This window comes from Talpa europaea (assembly GCF_964194135.1).
Source record: "Talpa europaea genome assembly, chromosome: 6".
NCBI classification, from domain to species: Eukaryota; Metazoa; Chordata; class Mammalia; order Eulipotyphla; family Talpidae; genus Talpa; species Talpa europaea.
The window spans coordinates 82,157,375-82,180,338 of record NC_140072.1 but is presented as its reverse complement, the minus strand read 5'-3'; the positions used below and the strand labels follow the sequence as shown (position 1 = coordinate 82,180,338).

The 22,964-nt window shown below is 39.4% G+C and overlaps 1 protein-coding gene across 1 annotated transcript; it reads left to right on the top strand.

Annotated features, from left to right (window-relative positions):
• Window positions 1-3,323: 3,323 nt before the first annotated feature.
• Window positions 3,324-21,784, top strand: CKAP2 (cytoskeleton associated protein 2; the record flags this gene model as incomplete). The annotated part of the gene is made up of 9 exons (XM_084234349.1): window positions 3,324-3,393; window positions 4,794-4,878; window positions 13,424-13,499; window positions 13,908-14,782; window positions 15,295-15,499; window positions 16,934-17,104; window positions 19,013-19,082; window positions 20,730-20,985; window positions 21,494-21,784. 9 exons carry the CDS (start codon window positions 3,324-3,326, stop codon window positions 21,747-21,749), a joined length of 2,064 nt encoding a protein of 687 aa, XP_084090475.1. The 3' UTR covers window positions 21,750-21,784.
• Between the last annotated feature and the right edge of the window lie 1,180 nt (window positions 21,785-22,964).

The following is a 22,964-nucleotide window of genomic DNA, read 5'->3' as shown; positions in this document are numbered from 1 at the left end:
TTGATTTCGATTATTAATATACCAGGTGGCTGCAGTTTCATGCTTGTGTTTTGGCAAAAACATGTTCTGGAGGGAGGTCTTTTCTTTGGATCTTTTAGAAGAGTCTCTCTTCCCTCCAGCAATTGTGAGACAATAATAATCTTAAACATGTCTTGAGAAAGATACCATTTTTTTGGAGTGAGTGAGTGGAGATTAGAAAGAATTGTCATGGTGGCAAACCTAGCAGTTTTGCAGGTCTTTTTACTCACAATCCCAGCCTGTTGAGATCTCCATGGTATTCTTAGGCATTTTTTTTACCACGCCCACTTTAAAATAGTGGGCTGAAATTAACAGAACATAAAATTAACCATTTTATTTTTTTTAAAGATTTATTTATACAAGTACTGGGTACAGTCAGAAGCGCAGGAGGGTGAGAAAATTCACCAGAGCCAGAGCGGGGAGAACAGGCAGACTGACGAAGTACACTGCTGAGGGGAGCAGCGGACGAGAGAGGAGAGGTCTGCGCGCCATGTGGGACCCTCGCCGGTGGCCGTGGATGGAACCGGTGCTGCAGAGGCTGCGGGCAGCTTTGCAGCCCAGTGCTCAACTGCTGAGCCACCAGGGGAGGCCCTAAAATTAACCATTTTAAAGAGAACAGATCAGTGACACCAATACATTCACAACTTTGTAGAACCACCACCTCTAGCTAGCTTCAAAACATTTCCACCACTGCAAAGTTATGAAATGGTCTCTCCCCCATTTCTCCTGTCCTGGCAATCACCAATCTGTGTTATCACCAATCTGTGTTATATATCTATGGACTTGTTTATTTGAATACTTCATATAAATGAAATACCATATGGTGACCCTTTGCAGCTGACTTCTTTAAGTTAGTATAATACTTGGGAGATTTGTGAATTACTTTTTAATTGTTCTAGTTTGTTAAACTTTTCTTCATCTCTTAATGGGAATCCCTGATTACTTAACCTGCCTTATGAAACTTTAGCAAATAACTGATAGTAATGGGAGTATAGACAGCAATGATGTCTTAGGGATAGTGAGGTCCTGGTTCTGCCAGGGTTGGCCTTAACCATACACTAAAAATGGGAAAATCAAGAAAAAAAATCCACAGAAAAAATCTACAGAATACTCTAAACTAACTTTCTCATTAGCAAGATATTACTATAAGATTCTTCCTGAAGAAAAAAATAGGAAAAACTTGTAACAGGTTGGTCCCCAGGAAAGGTGGAGGTTCCAGTTCCCCTGCCCCACCCAAGAAAGGACAGAGCTGAGCAGGGAAGAGGAGAAGCTGGAGAGGAGACTGGAAGGAGGAAGGAGGAAGGATGGAGAACAAAAAGGAGATCTGAAGGAGGCACATGGAGCAGAGAAACATTTGAAGAAATTGCTCTTGCTTCTCAGCCTTGGACTGGTTCAAGCAGATGTGGGTGAGAGACCCGTGGGCAGGTTAACAATGGCAGCTTTTATCTTGATTTTGATTTTGCTCCTTCTGTCCCAGAGGTGCTGGGCCTGTTTTGCCCCTTTCCTATGGGTCCCCACCAGGAGGTGCCTTAGACCTGCGCCAGGCTTCCAGGCCTCAGCAGCCCTGCTTTGGGCTAGCCCTGTTTGGCTGTGCATTTACCCACAAGGGATGGGTAACTTCTGAGTGTTTGATTTGAAAACTTTATTCTTTGTCATTCCTTTGTTGCACACTAATTGTATTAAAGTTCCTTTCCATTAAAGGTCTTATGCACTAGAGTATGTTTTATCTTGATACAGTGGATGGCATAACCTATGTAGAATGGGCAGGTTTGGGGGTTCTGGGGTGCCCCTCTCCCTGTCCTGTAAACAAACTCACCACCGGTGAATGCCAGCTGTGAAGGCTGTCAGCCTAGGCAGGGAAGATAGAAATCTCACTGTCTCATTTGTGACCTACTTAAAACCTGACTGAAGCATCCAGTCCAGCCTTACTGTAGTGAGCTAAGTGGAGAAACACAATGAACCAAGTGCTTAAAACCAGACAGGCGCAGCCTTCAGCACTCCCTCCATCAACCCCATTCCCACCCCCTAAACCTTGCAGCTCTGATTTATTTCTTTTTATCTTGTGGATTGGGGTCTGGGGAATTTAATGAAGGCGATTATTTTCAAATTAGAACTGAAAGATTATGGCAGCACCCTTATACAGACACATGAGATGGTTACAACAAGAGGTATTTTATCATAAAATTATAGGCAAATTTATTCTAATTGTAACCTTTTCTCATCCTCATGTCCCTTTTTTTACATCTGATAATTGGGTAGTACAAAGAAAAGTATACCCTCACTTCACTTCCCCTTTGCCAGCTGGGCAATGTGGACAAATAACTTCGGAGTCCCTCACGTTGTTATGGGGCAACCCCCGATATAAAACGGGTTGCCTGGCTGTGGGTCCTCACCCGCGCGCTTAAAAGGGACGTATTAATACTCCACTACGGGCACACACAAAAAGGTTAATAAAAGGTTTTATTTACAAGGGAAAGGGAATTAAGGAAATGTACAACTCAGGGAGAAAATAGGGAAATAAAGTCTTCAATGCATCCTACCCGATCCACCGACCTGGAAACCCAAAGGCACTCTCAGAGCTGGCCTAACGCTGCTAGCTGGCAGGGAGTCAAAATGGGGGGTCCTCTCCAAAGCCCACACGTCTGGCTTTATACCAAACCTGGCTGCTTAACCCCACCCTCAGGTCCCAGCCACCTTCCCTTTGGTGGTGATGGGATTTGGAGTTCCCAGTGTCAGGGAGCTACCCACACGGCGCAACAGACCCCTCCTCACTTGCCTGCTGCTCCCCTCAGCAGTGCATTTGAGTCGATCTGCCTGTTCTGCTCCCCACTCTGTCTCTGGTGAATTCTCTCAACCGCCCCCCACCTCTGGCCTGCACCCCAGCTCTTGTATGCATAAAAATAATAAAATAAATCTTAAAAAAAAATAAAAAGAAGTGCAGCCAAACACTTTTCCTTTTTGCCTTCCTCAATGGACTGTAGCGTCTAACGACTAGTCCCTTCCGTTATTGCAGAGCAGGGATTTAGCCGGCCGGCACCTCCTCCCACTGCAAGTGCAGGACGCAGAGCCTTGTTTAGGTTTAAAAAATCAGACTCGGCTCCCACCGAGCCCGGGCATTCAAGCCCGGCCCGGTAACCGCAGCCGAGGCCCCGCCCCTCCACGCCCATTGGCCCGTTCAATTCACGCCGTGCACCAATGGGCGGCGGCGGCCGCCGCGCCGTCTAAAGCCGTGTCCCCGCCCCGCGTCAGAGCGCGGCGGCCCGGGCTCCCCGAGTGCCGAGACGCTGCTTCCGACCCCGCGCGTGATGAGCGCCCCGACCGTGCCCCGGGACCTGCAGCTGCCCCCGAGTCAGCGGGGCGCGTCTGCCTTCAGAGGTGAGGGCCGCGGGCCAGCGGGCGGTCGTGGGCCTGAGGACGGCCGCGCGTGCGGAGAGCCCGGGCTCGGCGGTCGGAGCCGGGGCTGCGGGGCCAGCTGCCGCCCCGCCCGCGCGGGGGCGCCCCAAACGGCGGCCCGGCGCCCGCGGCCGCGGCCTTGGCGAGCCGAGTGGTACCCGCTCTGCGTGGGTGTGTGGAGGAGCGCCTCGCCTCCGGTCGCGGCTGGCCGGGCGTGGCCCCTGGCGGCGTGGACGGGCCCACGGGCGGAGTCCGTTCGGCGAGCGGCGTTTGCGGGGCTGCGCGGGGGGCGGGGCCCCTCCCTGCCGGGAGCCCACTGCGCCTGCGCAGAACGTTCCCCGCGGGCGTCGGCGGCGGGTTCGGCGGGCGCGGGTGGTGCTGATGCCCCGATCGTCGCGCCATCTGTTATAGGACAGGGAGAGGGGCAGCCCAAACCCCGCAAACCTGCCTATTTTAAATGGGTTCTGCCATCCGCCGCATCAACAGAAAACATAGTAGACTTTAAGGGGAAGGAACTTTAATAAAACTAGGAAACAATACAGGAAAGGCAAAGAGTCTAGTTTCTAAATGAAGCACCCAAAGTTACCCGTCCCCTCGTGGGTAAAACTCCATCCATATGGGATCGGCCCAGAACAAGGCCCCAAAGCCTGCTAAAAGTCTAAAGCATCTTCCAGTGGGGACCCACAGAAAAGGGTCACAAACAACCGGACAAGCCCGGAAGGAAAAGAGCAAAATCAACATTAAGATAAAAGCTGCCATTGTCACCTCCCCACGGGTTTCACCCACATCTGTGTCACCCAGTCCACGACCAAAAGACAAGCGCAGTTTCTTCACGTGTCTCTAGGCTCCATGCACCTCCTCCAGGTCTCCTGGCTCCATCCTGCTTCCTTCCTCAGTCTCTTCTCCAGCTTCTCCTCTTCCTGCTCAGCTCCACCCTCCCTTGGGTGGGGCAGGGAACCTCCCCCTTTCCTGGGGACCACCCTGTTACACTTCGACTTCACGGACATCGAGAGCTGGCTAGGTCTTCAGAAGGAAGATTGCGGTTTCTTTGTCCTTCACATGGAAAAGCTAAAGGAAAAAAATTCTCAATCCAGTTCTGGTACATGAGAGAGAACTTGGAGTCTAGTGTCTCCTCTGTACCGTTTACTCTAGTTTCTTGAAGTTTGATGTTCAGTGGCCGCCTGAAGACGGTATTATCCCCTTTTTCATTTGCAGGTGATGAGTGTGTTTCTTATGCTGAGTGGTTGTGGGTACCTTTCATGGTAATTTTTTTCATATGCAAGATATGTCAAGTAGTTTGTTTTTTCGAAGTAAAATCTTTAAGCAATGTTTATTTGATACGTTTTAACTAATGTTTGGCTTGTTGCCCTTTTGTTATTTAGAGCAAAGAAGACAAAAACTCAAGGAACAGCTGTTAAAAAGAAAAACTTTTTTTGCGTACAAACAGGACAATCAGCTATTATCCAGGTGGGGTTAAATTTATTTCATTTCAATTCTGTGAAAATGTATCAGAGTTGTCCTTTAATCACGGGCTAGAGGGAGAGTTATACTATACTATATTATGGTTTATATTATAGTGTATAATTTATGTTGGTATATATTGTAGTATTACATATAGTGTATACTCTATTAGTCTGCCTAATGTATGTATAAATATCTATTAATATATAGTATATATTGCATAACATCATAATACAGGAGGATGAGCACATAATCATAGGAACAACCTCCCTGAGTAGGAAAAAGGGAGACTACAAATAGAGAGTGAAAGGTTCGGCGCGGTAAAGACAAGGAGAGCCAGGCTACATTTCTCAAAGGGAGGGAAAGTTTATTGCGCCCCGGGCGGACCTCACGCACCCAAGGTGGGGGTCAGTGAAGCCGCGCACATTGTCAGGGGGAAGCAGGGTTTTATAGGGTGAGGAGAGGTCAGGTGGGTAGTTGGGCTCCTACGGCGGGAAAAGTTTGTAGGGCAGGTAGAGGTTCTTTGTCTGAGATGAGACTCTTAGTGGGAGGGGGGAGGCTCATTGTCTGAGTCCTCCAGGCAGGTATCCGCATTCCTGCCCCCCAGGTGGGCTTCCTGGTTGGCTCCTGCATTCTGGCTTCCTGCATGGACCTTTCAGAGAGTTTGACTCCCAGTCAGCATAATGCCAGCTTTCATGAGACAGGAGAGAAGGCAGAATGCATGAAAATAGAGGCCATTAGGCTAGTAGTATTTGGTGGAGGAAAGATAAGCTAATTCTTATTAAGATTGCTTTTAATTTTGTCAGTGAGATAACATCACAGTATACTGTAGGCCCAATAGAGTGCCTGATAAGTTAAGATATCCTCTTGGGAGCAAACTGCATTTTGATTGCCTCAACCCACACCATACAGGCCAGGGAATCCTGTGAGGAGTATCTACCACCCAGGTAGTAAATATAGGAGCTTAAACTGGGGAGACTGCTATGCTCTGAGCTACTGGCAATACCTGGGAGGAAGAGAAAGCACATATACTCAGAAGATAACTATCAAGGTACCTTGTTTAGTGGGCCCTCTTTCATCATTCAAAATGCATAGTGTAAGCTAGGGCAAAGTGCCCCTTCTCATCATATGAGCAAATATATATGAAAGGCAATGTAACCAAAATTTTGTTATCTCTGAAATGTAAATTTTTTTCCCCTAACATCTCTGAACTTGGAACCTATCATAGGATCAGGCATGTCAACTTTTCATCTCATCATAGTATGCGAAAATCAATCTGTTTACTGGTTAAGAAAGCCTCACATCCTGTAGTAACCCATCTATATCTGTAATGTAAAAGCATTTAGGTCAAATACTAGAGGAAGTACTTTCTTTGGACATGTATTCTAAATGCATTGCTATCTAGAAACTAAAGTTCATATTCTTTATTTTATATACTTTTTACATCAGTTTTCACTTTTGCACAATGTATGCATTTTCATCTTGGTTATAGTCCCCATACAATTCCCACCACCCTCCTTATTTTGACCCTAATCCCTCCAACAAACCCCCCCCCGTGTGTGTGTGTGTGTGTGTGTGTGTGTGTGTGTGTGTCTGGTTTGTAGTTGCTTGTTGATTTTGATTTTTACCCTATTATAATTAGTCTTTTTCCTGGTCCCTTATTTAGGTTTCTGGCTTATTTTGCTGAGCATGATCCCTTCCAGCTCCATCCATGTTAATGCAAATTGCATGAGTTTATCTTTTTTGATTGCTGAGTAATATTCCATTGTGTATATGTACTATGTCTTCTTGATCCAGTCATCTATTTTTTTTTATTTTTTTTTTTATTTATAGAGGCATGTTTTATTTATTTGTTTGTTTGTTTTGTTTATACATGCACTGGGTACAGTCAGAAGCACGGGAGGGTGAGAGAATTCACCAGAGCCAGAGCAGGGAGTAGAGCAGGCAGAAGGACTGAAGTATACTGCTGAGGGGAGCAGCGGGCGGCAGGAGAGGTCTGCGCACCATGTGGGACCCTCCTCCTGTGGCCGGGGAGCAGCCGGGGATCGAACCGGCGCCGCAGAGGCCGCGGGCAGCTTCGCAACCCAGCGCTCAACCGCTGTGCCACCTGGGAGGCCCGATCCAGTCATCTATTTTTGGGCATTTGGGTTGTTTCCATAGCTTAGCTGCTGTAAATAGTGCTGCTGTAAACATAGGAATGCAGGTGCCCTTTGGAATTAATTAATTAATTAATTAATTAATTAATTCTGTGTCCTTTGGGTAAATACCTAGGAGTGGAATTGCTGGATCATATGGAAGCTCCATCTTTAGCAGGTTGAGGAATCTCCACACACTTTCCACAGTGGTTGGACCAGTTTGCCCTCCCACCTGCAGTGCAGGAGAGTTCCTTTTTCTTCGCCAACATTTCTCTGCCAACATTTCATCCTCACCAACATTTGTTGTTGCTAGTTTTTTTAATATGTGCCATTCTCACTGGTGTAAGATGGTATCTAATTGTACTTTTGATTTGCATTTCCCTGATTACAGTGATGCTGAATATTTTTTCATATGCCTGCTGGCCATTTGCATTTTGACTGAATTATTTACTTTGTTTTCATTGAGACTCTAAAGCTCTTTGTAGATTTTTGTGATCAGTCCTTTATCATTAGTGTTGTGTGCAAAAATTTTCTCCCAATCAATGGGGTGTCTGTTTGTTTTGGTTACTATCTCTTTTGCTATGCAGAAGCTCTTTAATTTGATGTAGTCCCATCTATTTATCTTTGCCTTCCCTATCACTGCTTTGGGTGATGAGTCTTTAAAGATATTACTGAGGCGTATGTCATGTAGTGTTTTGCCTATATTTCCTTTTATATATTTTATGGTTTCAGGTCTTATGTCTAGTTTTTTAATCCATTTTGAGTTCGTTTTTGTGCTTGGTGTGAGGTGGTAGTCAAACTTCATTCTTTTGCATGTAGCAACCCAGTTTTACCAGCACCATTTATTGAACAAAATTTCTTTGTTCCAGTGCATATTCTTTTCTTCTTTGTCAACGATTAGTTGACCATAAATCTGGGTTTATTTCTGGATTTTCTATTCAATTCCATTGGTCTGTGTGTCTGTTCTTGTTCCAATACCAGGCAGTTTTGATTATTATGGCTTTGTAGTATAGTTTGAAGTGTGGGAGTGTGATGCCTCCATTCCCTTTTTTTTTTTTTTCTCTAAGAGAGCTTTGGCCAATTTGGGGTTTTTGGTGGCTCCATATGAATTTCATCAATATTCAATATTTGTTCTATTTCTTTGAAGAATGTCATTGAAATTTTTATTGGAATAGCATTGAATCTGTAAATTGTTTTTGGTAGGATGGCCATTTTGATAATGTTTATTCTTCCAATCCATGAGCAGGGGATGTCTGTCCATTTCTTTGTGTCTTCATCTATTTCTTTTAGCAGTATTTTATAGTTTTCTTTATATAGTTTTCTTTCCGAGTTTTTGATTTTTTTTTGTTTCAATAATAAAAGGGATGGTTTTCTTGATTTCTTCTTCAGATTTATTGTTTGTGTATAGGAAGGCTACTGATTTTTGTGTGTTGATTTTGTATCCTGCTACTTTACTAAGCTGGTTGATTAGTTTGATTAGTTTTTCTGTGGAGTTTTTGGGGTTCTCTATGTATATTATCATATCATCTGCAAATAGTGATAGTTTGACTTCTTGCTTCCCTATTTGGATTCCTTGTATGTCTTTCTCTTGTCTTATTGCTCTGGCTAGGCCTTCCAGTATTATATTGAAAAGCAGTGGTGAGAGTGGACATCCTTGTCTTGTTCCAGACCTTAATGGAAATGCTTTCAACTTTTCACCATTGAGAATGATATTGGCTATGGGCTTGTCATATATGGCCTTTAGGATGTTGAAGTTTGTTCCTTGTATCCCGAGAATTTCAAGGGCCTTTATCATAAATGGGTGTTGTACTTTGTTGAACGCTTTCTCAGCATCTATTGATATTATCATATGGTTTTTCTATTTATTTTTGTTGATGTGTTGGATTACATTGATTGATTTTCGGATGTTGAACCATCCTTTTGTCCCCGGAATAAATCCTTCTTGGTCGTGGTGAATTATCTTATGGATACATGGTTGGATTCTGATAGCTAAAATTTTATTGAGGATTTTTGCATCAGTCTTCATTAGAGAGATTGGCCTGTAGTTTTCTTTTTTTGAGTTGTCCTTGTTCAGTTTTGGTATTAGTGTAATGTTGGCTTCATAGAACGTGTTTGGTATATTCTTTCCTTCTCAGTTTTTTGAAATAGTTTATGAAGCACTAATTCGTTTCTGAATGTTTGGTAGAATTCATTTGTAAATCCATCTGGTCCTGGGCTTTTGGTTTGGGGAAGGGTTTTGATGATCATTTCAATTTCACTGCTTGTAATTGGTCTGTTTAGGTGTTCTATTTCCTTTTTTTTTTTTAAGATTTTTATTTATTTATTTATACAAGCACTGGGTACAGTCAGAAGCGCGGGAGGGTGAGAGAATTCACCAGAGCCAGAGCGGGAGCAGAGCAAGGCAGAAGGACCAAAGTACACTGCTGACGGGAGCAATGAGTAGCAGAAGAGGTCTGCGCGCCATGTGGGACCCTCCTCCTGTGACCGGGGAGCAGCCGGGGATTGAACCGACACTGCAGAGGCTGTGGGCAGCTTCGCAACCCAGCGCTCAACTGCTGCGCCACCAGGGAGGCCCTCTATTTCTTCTTTATCTAGCTTTGGGTGATTGTAAAGTTGTAGGAATTTGTCCTTCTGTTCTAGATTATTGAGCTTTTTTGCATATAACTGTTCATAGTAGTTTCTGATTATTCTTTTGATTTCTGCTGTGTCTGTTATGATTTCTCCTCTTTCATTTGTGATCCTATTTATTTGTGCTTTTTCCTGTTTTTCCTTTGTGAACTTGGCTAGGGGTTTGTTTATTTTTTCGAAGAACCAACTTTTGGTTTTGTTGATCTTTTGGATTTTTTTTTTTTTAGTTTCTATTTCATTTATTTCTGCTTTGATTTTTATTATTTCCTTCTACTGGTTTCAGGTTTTTGTTGTTCTTTTTCTACTTCTTTGAGATGTGAGATTAGGTTGTTTCTTTGAGTTCTTATTTCTTGATGTGAGCCTATATTGCTATATATTTTCCTCTTATTACTGCTTTTGCTGCGTCCCATACATTTAGGAAATTGGTGTCCTCTTTGTCATTCAACTCAAAGTATTTTTTAATTTCTTCTTTGATCTCATTACTCCAGTGGTCTTCCGGTAGTGTGGGTTTCAATCTCCATGAGCAGGGAGGGTTCCTTGCCTTCTTATTACGATATATTTCTAGTTTGATGCCTTCAAGGTCAGAGAAGATGGTTGGTATGATTTCAGTCTTGGTATATCTTTTGATTTTTGTCTTGTGTCCCAGTATGTGATCGATCCTGGAGAATGATCTATGTGCGCTTGAGAAAAATATGTACTCAGGTTTTTTTGGGTTTAGTGTTCTATATGTCTGTTAAGTCCATGAGGTCTAGATCCTTATTTAGAGCTTTAAAGTCGTTACTTATTTTTTTGTCTCATTGATCTATCCGTTGTTGATAGTGGTGTGTTGAAGTCTCCCACTACATATGTGTTTTCTCTGATGTCTTTTTTCAGATGATAATAGTTGTCTGATATATTTTGGTGGTGCTTCATTTGGTGAGTATATGTTAAGAGTGTTATTTCTTCTTGAAGTATTGTCCCCTTGATCATAATGTAGTGACCGTCTGAGTCTCTTTTTACCTTTTGAGTTTGAAGTCTGTTTTATCTGATGTAAGTATAGTTGTTCGTGCCTTCTTTTTTGGTCCATTTGCTTGTAGGATTGTTTTCCATCATTTTACTTTCAGTCTATTTTTATCTTTTGTAGTTAAGTGAGTTTCCTGGAGACAGCAAAAGGTTGGGTCTTGTTTCTTTTTTTTTTTTTTTTTTAATTTTTTTTTTTTTTATAGAGGCATGTTTTTATTTTATTTGTTTGTTTGTTTTGTTTATACATGTACTGGGTACAGTCAGAAGATCGGGAGGGCGAGAGAATTCACCAGAGCCAGAGAGGGGAGCAGAGCAGGCAGAAGGACTGAAGTACACTGCTGAGGGGAGCAGCGGGCGGCAGGAGAGGTCTGCGCGCCATGTGGGACCCTCCTCCGGTGGCCGGGGAGCAGCCGGGGAGCAGCCGGGGATCGAACCGGCGCCGCAGAGGCCGCGGGCAGCTTCGCAACCCAGCGCTCTACCGCTGCGCCACCGGGGAGGCCCTGGGTCTTGTTTCTTGATCCAGCCTGCAATTCTGTGTCTTTTTATTGAAGAATTTAATCCATTTACATTTAGAGTTAATATTGATATGTTAGCATCTATATTTGCCATTTTGTCTGTCTTTTCTCTGGTTTTATTTATTTATTTTGTGGGACCCACGCCGGCGGCCGGGGAATGAACCGGTGCTGCAGAGGCTGCGGGCAGCCTTGCAGCCCAGCGCTCAACCGCTGTGCCACCAGGGGAGGCCCTAGATTTTTCTTTTTCTTTTTTTGTTTTGTTTCATTCTTATTCATCCCTCTGTTGGTTCTGGCTTTAGGACTCCTTGTAGTATTTTTTGGAATGGGGGTTTAGTCATACAGAAATTCCAGAGTTTCTGTTTGTCTGGGAAGGTCCTTACTCTTTCTTCATAGAGGAAGGAAGCTTTGCGGGATAGAGTATTCTTGGTTGGCATCTGTTTTCTTGGAGGCTGTTGACTATGTCCCTCCACTCTCTCCTTACCCGTAGTGTTTCTTTGGAGAAGCTTGATGTCAGCCTGATTGGTTTTCCTTTATGTTATCTGTTTCTTCCCTCTTGTCAGCTTCATTATTTTTTCCTTGTCTTGGATTCTTGGGAGCTTTACTATTATGTGTCTTGCTGTATATTTCCTTTCATCATGGAAGTTTGGTTTTCTTCTTGCTTTTTGTATGTTTATTTTCAGTTCCTTCTTCATGTTTGGGAAGTTCTCTTCAGTTATTTCCTTAAATATTTTCTCTGTTCTATATCTCTTGCCTCTCCTTCCAGGATTCCTATAACTCATATTTCCTTTCCTCATGGAGTCAGATAGTTCCCGAAGTCTTTCTTCATTCTTTTTCATTTGTACTTCTCTTTCCTTTTTGGTTTTGGTTCTTTTTATTTCTGTGTCTTCGAGAGTGCTTATTCATTCTTCCATTTCATCTATTCTGCTTTCACTGTTTTTCACAGAGTTCTTTAGCTCCTCCATTAATCCTTTGATGTCCTGCATTTCTTTCACTTCCCTCTTAGGGACTCAATTTCATTCTTCTGATTGTTGATTATTTTTCCCTTATTATTGTTTTCCTTTATGACTTCTGTCAGTTTTTTAATCATGGCAATTTTAAATTCTCTTTCTGGAAGGCTCAGAAGTTCTTCCAAGTCACTGTTGTTGCATTCTGGTGGTTGATTTTTCTTTTTGTGGTGTGTTTTTTCCCTGAGGACTTGCTTGGTTGCTTGTAGTTTTTCTTCTCCCTGCTGCTTGTTTTCTAATTTGTCCTATGCGTTGGGACACTGTGTTGCTGGTACTGGCTGGCATCTTTTTGGTATACTCTTTCTGGGATGTAGGAAACTGGTGGTCCAATCTAGTCAAATACTGTTATGCCAGAAGTCCAGTATGGCAGTGGTACTATGAATATGTTAATGGTCGCGGTCACAGAATATCTCCTCTTTCTGTATTTGTTTAATTCCAAAGGTGTGTCTTGAGGTCCCACAGACTGCCCTGGAGGTTGGGTGGCTGGATCACCCACTAGTCTCCAAATTGCTGGATCCCTCTCTGGGCTCTGACTCCCTGCCAGGCAGGGCCTGGCTTGTGGGGACCTTCAGCTCACCTCTGGTTGTGGGGGCAACCCTTTCCCAATTCCACACAGTCTTGGTGGGTTCTGGTGGCAAAAATCCCTATTGTAAAATGGCGAGTCAGAAGTCCCTGTGCCTGAGGTCTGCCCTGGCGGTGGCTGGATTCCCCTCTGGGCTCCGACTGGCAGTGGCCAGATGGGCCTGGCTTTTGGGGGCTTTTCAGCTCACCTCTGGCTGTGGGGGCAGCCCTTTCCTAGTTCCACGCAGTTACGGTTGTCCTTCCATGCGGTCTTGGTTGTCCAGTTCATATTCTTAGTACATTAAGCTGTGAGTGTATGTGTGGTAAATTTAGGATTCTTTTGAGAGAGCTAGTTTAAAAATTTTTAAAGTTAAATACTTGTTCCTATACTTAAAACTGAGCGAAGTGTTACTTTAAAAAGGTTTTGGTTTGTTTATTTTTTTAAAGATTTGTTTGACTAGAAAAAATGATTTAGAATAGATTCTTAATTGTTTTTAAAATATTTATGGGTAGCATGTTAAGATTGAAGGAAATAGTTTTAACTTTCTTGCCATCTTGTTCATATTATTAAATCACAATATAAGTCTCAGTTCAGTTGCTGCCTCGATTTAAATTAAAGAATTCGGTTAATTGTTAACATCCTTCCATCCCTCCTCCAAGAAAGGAAACCTCCTTGGTACAGGGTTAATTTGTTATTTTTAATTAGGAAAGACCAGAGAGTGATGACATCTGAGACCCAGGTTCAAGAACAAACAAAAGTTCTGAAACTTCATACCAAAATGGTAAGCTATGGACATAGCCCCCATAAACTTTTCCTTTTCCTCTTTTCCCTTTCCTAAACTCTTCCTGAAAAAAAAAAAAAGAGTTCTCAGGACCCCCTGGTGGCACAAGGGGTTAAGCACTGCACTATGAAGTGACTTGCAGTCTCTGCAGCACAAGTTCTATCCCTGGGCCAGCCAGGGAGAAACCCACATGGCAAGGCAGACTTGTCCTGTCTTGCCCGCTCCTCCCCTCAGCAGTGTATTTTGGTTAGTCTGCCTGTTCTGTTCCCCCACTCTGTCTCTGGTGGATCCTCTTACCCCCTCTTTATCTCTAGCCTGTACCCCAGCTCTTGTATGCATAAATAAATAAATCTTTAAAAAAATAAATTGAGTTCTGAAGTAGTGATTTGTCTTAAATAATTCTTTTAGGCTGATAAAGAAAACGCTGGTAGACCTACAGGGAGCAAACATAATATAAGGGTGGAAAAAAATTGTATGCCTTTAAAATCTTCTAGTGAATTAACCAATTCAAATATATCGATTGATTCACATACTTTGGAGGATAATAATCAAGCTCTGCAGTTGTCAATTAAAGATGACCCCCAAAGTCAACCAATGACGTTAAGCCAAGCATTTCACCTTAAAAACAATAGTAAAAAGAAACAAACACCTACAGAAAAACCAAAGCAAGATGCTACCATGCCCAAGAAACCTGTTCTTGGATCTTATCGTGGCCAGATTGTTCAGTCTAAGGTTAATTCATTTAGAAAACCTCTACAAATCAAAGATGAGAGTTCTACAACAAGGAAACTTTCAGCTACTGTCACTAAAGTTACAAAGCCTCTGCCTGTAAACACTAGCAGTGTAATAGTGAGAAGTGATCGACCTTCAAACATGACCACTACAACTAAATTTGTGAGCTCTACATCTCAGAACAAACAACTTGTGCGACCTCCTATTAGAAGTCACCAGGACAAGCAAGACACCACGAAACAAGGCATCATGAAACAGAGCATCAGTAGAACCTCTGCCAATGTCACAGTTCGGAAAGGGCCTCATGACAAAGAATTACCACAATTAAATACAGTTGTATCTAGTTTCAAAGTCAGTTCTTCTCAGGATATAAAGAGAAATAAAGCACTGTCAAAAAGTGTGACATCTGAAACTGTAGTCTGGCCTGCTTCATCTTCTAAAACCAAACTGATAGAAAATTCAAAAACCATTGATCAGCGCAGACATACTATAGCAAAAGCAACTGTTGACAGTAGACCAACTCGGCCCAAAGAAACTGCAGAAGAGAGAAAGTAAGTACATGGAATTTTATTAGCTTAAATTTTTTTTGATGTAACTGGTTTATAACTATATACAGACTTACATTATAGCATTATAGTTCAACATTTATATATGCTATATTGCCATCGCCACCAAAAATCTACAGATTTTTAATTTGTAAATTTGATTTATAATTTCTTAGAATGTATTAGAATTTTTTTGTATATGGATTCTCCAGCATGTGCTGACAATAATAGTATGACTTTAGTCATTGTGCTTATGTTTCATTTGGTTATTTTGTATAATCTAAGTTAAAATACTTAATGAAATAGGGAAATATTTTTAAGCCTTTCTGTTTAAAACTACATTCTTGGGGTTTTTGAGCATATAATATTGATATATTCTATTTTTTTTTAAACTTATGATCTATGCGTGTACCACTGACATGGAACTACTCTTAAAAGACCTGAAATACTTTTTAACTTATATTTGACAGTGTATCATCAGTGTCACAGTAATGCTTATGTACTGCTTCTAACTGTAGAGCTCGTCTGAATGAGTGGAAGGCTGGCAAAGGAAGAATGCTAAAAAGGCCTCCAACCTCAGTAGTTACGCAGCCTGAGCCTGAAGCACAAAATGAAAAACCAGTTGGATCCTTTTGGACTACCATGGCTGAGGAAGATGAACAAAGATTATTTACTGGAAAAGTAAACAAGACATTTTCTGAATGCCTGAACCTGATTAATGAGGTATCTTTATTTTATATTTATATGGCATTTTATAGTTTACAAATTACCTTCATAAACATTTTATTAAAGTATACTGTCAATCTTTTTAACCAGCAATTGGTGGTATTATGTTGATTTAATGTTAATTGTGAGATTATTCCTCTAACCTTTAATGGATTGCATTTTCATTGAGTTTATATAACTATATCAAAGGCTTAATTAGAAGGGCCTCCCCTTGTGGTGCAGCGGTTGAGTACTGGGTTGCGCAGCGGTTGAGTGCTGGGTTGCGAAGCTGCACGCAGCCTCTGCAGCACTGGTTCGATCCCCGGCCGCTGGGCAAGGGTCCCACATGGTACGCAGACCTCTCCTGCCACCCGCTGCTCCCCTCTTCAGTGTACCTCATTGGTCTGCCTGTTCCGTTCCCTGCTCTGGCTCTGGTGAATTCTCTCACCCTCCTGCGCTTCTGACTATACCCAGTGCTTGTATAAATAAATAAATAAATTTAAAAAAAAAAGCTTAATTAGAAATTTTTACTCCAGATGTAAATAGTGTATTCCTCTCAGATATCAATATACAGTGGCAGGAGAGTGGGATTTTTTACCTATGAAACTTCTGTTTACATTCTTTCAGTATATTTATAATTTTTGTCACTTATACTTATTTTACTGAAGACTAACAACACAAATTAGTAAGTAGTAGTTATCACAGATTAAATTAAAAAACTAAAATATTTGCAGACAGAACCCCATTAATGTAAACTGATGTAATCATGTTCTTGAATTTGGACCAAAATCCTATGGAGTATAATAATCAACTCCAGAATTTTTCTTTATTCCCTGATTGCTCTTTAATTTTGCTTTGGTCACCCACTAGCATCTCAGATTTAAATAAATAGATTTGATTTCAAACCCTGCTGTAGTCTTCATAAACCTCTTTTTGTTCTGAAAACCAGTAAAAATTGCAGTTCGGGAAACTCTTGATGCTAGTCTTATTTTTGCTTTGCTGAGGTTTTTGTTGATATTATAGAATTTTCCTTCCTTACTGTTTAACTATATGTAGCTCTTACTTAACAGATCCCTTGTGTCAAAACCTGACAAAGACAAAATAAATAACCTGCAAGCAGTTCTCATAAAAACATTTGGTAGGTATAAAAATTCTAAATAAAATGTTAACAAGTGGATTATTTCCACAAAATATAAGAAGGTAAACTTTGAGACCAAATAGAGTACTAGTCATGTTTGAGTCATATCTCATCTACAATTTCATTTTTTGCTCTCTTATACTCCCGATTGATTCACTTCTTGCTAGCCATGCAGAATAATGGATAATAGTGAATATATTTTTATGAATAGTTTTCTATCCAGTCTTATCATTGATCTTGATTATAGTAAGCTTATTTATTAATATAGTTTATAGGCTGAAAGGTATCACTCACTTTATTTCTTGCTATTTTAGGGATGCCCAAAAGAAGAAATACTGGTCATACTGAACGACCTCATTAAAAATATTCCAGATGCCAAGAAACTTGTTAAGTATTGGATATGTCTTGCACGTATTGAACCAATCACAAGTCCTATTGAAAATGTTATTGCAATCTATGAGAAGGCCATTCTGGCAGGAGCTCAGGTGAGATGAAGACTCATGGAATTTTTTATTAAATGTTTTAAGTGTAAATGATTCAGAATTATCTTGGAACACATTGACAGTTTAACTTGATAGAATTGTGGCCATGTATGTGATTGTAATGATCATTTAAAGACTAAGTGTTGGATTATAAAAGCTGTTTCTCAGCATTCTAAAATTGTTCGTGTACTACGGGTAATCGGATATAAGCATATGGACATAAGATGAAATATACACTTAATGAAACTATTTTAGTACACTTGCCATTGTGTGCATTTCCTGGTTAAGAATTCCAGGAAACTGAATTTTTAATATTAAAATTTGTTGAATACAGAGCAAATGGAATTAAGTTAACTTGTTAGCAAGTTCTGATGACTTTGTGAAATAACTTTCACTTTAGGAGTGAGCCTTAATGTACTCACATTTATATGCTATTTGTTTTTCCTATTCATGCATAGAAATGCCAAGAATTAGTTTTTCTAACATTGTTAGCACTGTAGTGAAGTCCTCTCACCTCTTCCTAGTCTGTTGCAACAAAAGTCCCTGGTATAGTAAAAATTGTATCTTGACGTTTTTTAGCTTAGTTGTTATTTTATATTTATGGGTAAGTGTTCCTAAAGTATATTTCCCTTTTATAAAGTTTTGCAAGAACACATTTAGAGATTATTTACAGAGTTTTTACAAATTGTTTTTAAGATTTTCTTTAAGAAGTATATATTCACTTTAGTCTCAGCAAAGCCAATAAATGTTGTTTGACTCTTCACTTGAATCAAAAATCAAATATTCAATACTTACCCGGCAGGGGAGATACCATGATCACAAAGGTGGTTTTCCCAGGGCGAGGCTTATGCACTGCACTCCGGATGTGCTGACCACTACGATTTCCCCAAATGTGGGAAACTCGACTGCATAATTTGTGGTAGTGGGGGATTGTGTTCGCGCTCTCCCCTTAAAAAAAAAAAAAAGAAAAGGAAAAAAATCAAATATTCAGCAGCTAGATATAAAACTGTTAGGTATAAAACACTTTGCTGAAGGATACTAATTTCACAGACTTCCACATGGAACAGAATATTAGGTCCTACTACACTGAACCAGAGGAAACTTTACGTAAGACAGTTTATGGCAGTATAGTTAGGAATCATAACTGGATGCAAGGCTTCACATAGAATGCAATAGTGTAAGGAGAAAGATGTGACACCAGAGCAGAAACTAGAAAACAAAAATCAAAATTAGTCCCCCCAAAATGAAACCAAGTTCAATGAGTAGGTCAGGACTGAATTCTGAATTAAGACTATGAGCCAGAGCTTTCTTTCCCTTTTATATAATTCCTTGAATATATTGCATTAGTAGTCACTGTAGATCATGGAAAATAGGAAATGTTTATAATATCTTGCATACAATGAACACTTAGTGAACTCTTAAATCTGTGATAAACATTAGGCTGATCAGTCTACACTGTTAATGGATGCATGTGAAACAAAAATATCATAAACTTGAATATAAGAGAAAAGGAGAAAACAATATAAACATCAAACGTAAACTTATTTAACAGGCTCTAATTTCTTTAATAAATATTAATAACATTGTTTTGATGCTTGTTCATTTATTTAGTGCATATCAGGTAAGCGGTAATCATTACCCAAAACTTAAAAATTTATGGGGGAGAAATTTAAAATCAAAATTTTATCCCTTAAGTTCATTTTTATTCTATAAATTGGAAAAGAGTAGTTTTTCAACTTGAACACCCTAGGTGTTCTGAGAAGCATGGCCTAAGAACCACTGCCTGATTTTAAAATAGGAAATTTTGGTTTTCATATTTCACTGTTTTAGTATTTTCAACTTGGACAGCCTAGTTAATGTTTGAGAACATAAAACTTACCTGGTCTGCTTTCTTCATTAAAAAAAATTAAGCCTATTGAAGAGATGCGGCATACAATTGTAGACATTCTAACAACGAAGAGCCAAGAAAAAGTTAAATTTGGTAAGTTTCTTTTGTTTCCTTCACTTGAATTGTGATTTTATTATATGTCTTTGCTCAGTTATTTTTCTTTTATCTTTCAGACTTTTAAAATTTTTATTTTGTTCTTTCCACATACTGCTGTTGCCCTACCTCTGATAGTCAGTAGTTTTATGTAATCTAAAGAATTTTTAATTAGGAGATCAGTTTCCAAACCCAGATTTGTCATTGAGTGTTACTAAGTGAGTTAACTTACCTCTGTGGACTTATAATTTCCTGTCTTAAAAATAAGGTGGCTTTGGGGAAGGAGGGGAAAAATGGGAGGGGAAAAAAAGGTCGTTTGATTAGATGATCTCTAAAGACTTTCACCTACTAAATGGTGTCATCTGTTCCATGCCCATTCAGGAATTCTCTTTTGCCAGGGATAGTAGGTAGAGATGAAGTAGGTTCATTTGCTGTGAGATATATATATATAAAATATAATTGCTTTCTAGATTCAGATATTAGGTTGTGTCAAATGCTTGGACATTTTGCAAGAAATATAACTCCATCCTTATCTGTAGATAATGTTATTCTTTTCCTCAAGATTATTGAAATTACTGAATGAAATAATGTATATAAACATCACTCTCTGGCACATATTTAGCCATTGTTAATGTTCATTAGCTGGGAAGAAAAGAAATGACTACATAAAAATGTAAACTAAATTGTTCCCTTGGTTAGAGCAATTTCTAGTTTTGTTAGAGCAGTTTCTAGTTATGCTTGTGTCGGAACTTTTTTAGACTGTTGATATATACTGCTAAATTACTTTCCAGGCTAGTTACAAGTATTCTTATTCTCAGTACACAACATAAGTTTAGAATGTAGAGATCTAGATCATGAGTTAACTTGAAGTAAAATAAAAAATTGTACTAATATTCTACACTTGATCTTAGCCAAAAGGCCGAGAAGCGATGTACTAATATTCTAAATTGTGTTACATATCAGTTTTAGTTACATGTGATATCAAAAAAAAAGAAAAAAGACAATATTTAATGGGATTAATTAGTTTATGACTTATCTATGTGTGAGGGGCTCTTGCTTCTTTGGCTGTATGTGTAGTTCAACAAAGAATATTTCAGTTTGTGCTTACTGTTAATATACCTTGGGGAAGCATACAGATGTCTGCAATCTGACCTTACTGGCTATATTTAATGAAGGATTGGGTTATTCTTAAACCTTTCTCTGCCTTTTGGTTGTGGTATACTAGTCTTTCCTCTTCTCTCCCACAATTCCTTTGCACTACCTGGTGTACTAGATTGCTTCTGGCATTGTTTCTCTTGTCTTTTAAACTATAAACTCCATGACAAGGACAGTGTCTTATAACCTTTGTTCTTACCTCAATTACAGAACCTTTCTCATTTTATAATTACTTTCAAGTATGTCTCTTGCATGGAGTATGCCCTTAAAGGACTTTTGTATTTGTAACTATAATCCCTGATGTGTAGTAGAGAGTAAATACTTGTTAAATAATTGGTAGCAGTTTTTGTTTGGGAAATTTACTGGGTAGGAGATGCAGTTTTGTTCTTTTATTTTGAAAATTTGGCCAATAATGAATGACTTTAATGTTTTTTTTTTTATTTTATTCTTTAAATGTGACCAAAAGCTTAATCTATAAATATGTTTCTATAGGGGAAAAGATTGAGGAAACTTGTGCAATCAAGGAACAAATTCAAGAAGTCAGCATTGAAGATACAAGTGTTAGTCTAGATTCAGGAAAACCGGAAATTGAAAATAAACATCATAAAAATTTGGTATTTCAAGATTGTGAAAAATCACATGATGACAAAACAAAAGATCTGATCAGTGATACTAAAACTCCTAATACAGAAACCAGGATGAGTTGCTTAATTAAATATAATGTGTCTACTACACCATACTTGCAAAGGTAAACTTTTAAAAAGCAGTGTGCTGCACTTTTCTTTTTATGCTTAAAGTTCATAAATGTGAGTAACTCTTAGGGTTCTAAAAAACTGAGAGAGAGATTCAGATGAAAACTACCATGTTAATAGATTTCAAATATGTCATTGGCTCATTTCACCTTTTAAATACTGTATTTGCTTTTCCCTAACTGTAATCATTTTGAAAAAGAAAAAAAATTATATCATTTTTGTTTAGTCTCTTGTTGTGTTTAGTTGATAACAATGTTTTGGAAGAGAGCAGCTACCCAGTTCTATAGATTTTCAAGTATTCGTTGTGTACAAAATTTAACAACAAACAGAGAAAAGAATAAGTTCCTTACTTTAAGGAGCTTATAGTGCTCTCTCTCTAAGACAATCATATTATAGTGGTTGTAAAATAGAAGTTATACAGTGTGATAAATAGCATAAAAATACAAAGTCAAAATGTTAGCCTGTTATGTAACTCTGAAAATAAATTTGTTTTTCTGCTTTTAGCTTAAAAAAGAAGATGCAGTTTGATGAAACAAATTCTACAGTTAAAGAGCTGAAGTTTCTAACACCAGTTAGACGTTCTCGGCGTCTTCAGGAGAAGACTTCTGAATTGCCCGATATGTTGAAAGACCATTATCCTTGTGTGTCTTCACTGGAACAGTTAACAGAATTGGGAAATGAAACGGATGCTTTTGTTTGCCGCCCTAATGCAGCACTGTGCCAGATGTACTTGGAGACCGAAACTATAGAAGAGAAATAAAACTATGATAAGAATGGGGTTTTTATTTTGCCTGGGGTGTTTTGTCTGGTTGATTTTTGTGGTTTTATATATCTCTTAGGTCGGGACATAGCCAAGTTCCTAATATTCATAGCAGGAAGCACTTTTTTAACATTCGTCTTATAGCAGTTGTCTCATGTGTCTCGATGCTAACCTACCTTGTCTATCTCAACGGAATAAGTTTTTGCCTAAGATAGGTAAATTTTGTCAGCTAGTTACTGTATTCCTTGAATACATGTATGTTTCATTGCAGTATTAGCTTGGTTCTTTTACTTATTTTGGTAAAAGAAGTAACACTGCAGTCTAAGTATGTTTTAGGTGTGCATCATTGGGAGTCAACATGTGTTTATACCACTTTAAGTTCACCTCTAAATGACCAGTTCTGTCCTCCCGTACCATAGCCCCCTTTTCACTTTTAATAGTCCCAAGTTACACCAAAATTGTAAGTCATCAAATATAAGTACAGCATGCATTCTCAGGAATGAGATATTCTAGATAAAATATTTTTGCATGGAAATGTTTTTAAAATTTATGATACATATCCCTGCCTTTAAACAGAATGCAGATTTTGTTTGTTTTTGGCCATTCCTTAATTGTTGATCACTTTGAGAGTCAGCCATTATAATGTGTAGAGTGACTTTCTTTGATTATTAAGACAGAAGATTCAGCTTGCTTTTTCACCAGACTCTTGTTACCCAGACTACTGACTGTTGTACCCCTCAAGCCTGCCTGGGGTTCTTCGCTGTCATTTTCCATCAACGCTAATGAGTCTGCATCTGTGGTCTCTTGGCTTCTCTCTTGGTTTGTAGCGAAGGTTACCAAGTACTGTTAACTAAATACTCCATTTCAAACAGAATATACTTAGTGGTAAGAAGGGAAAGGTGCCAAACTTAGTGGATATTTGAAATGTTAAATCTGAATTTCTTTAGTTTCCTTTATAACTTGACTATCTAAAATTTTAGTTAAAATTTTAACTTCTGTTACTTCATGGTTTAACATTCTGACAGTTTATAGATTATTAAAATGGAATTAGAGAAGGATATATTTAATATGATTGAAATTTAGGTAGTATTTCTAAAATAACTAATATTTAAACTTGCTTTCTTCTTCATAATAAAAAATTTCTATTCAAATCATTAACCCTGAAACATAGTTACATACAGTAAACAGTTTTCTTCTCCCCATACATAAATACTA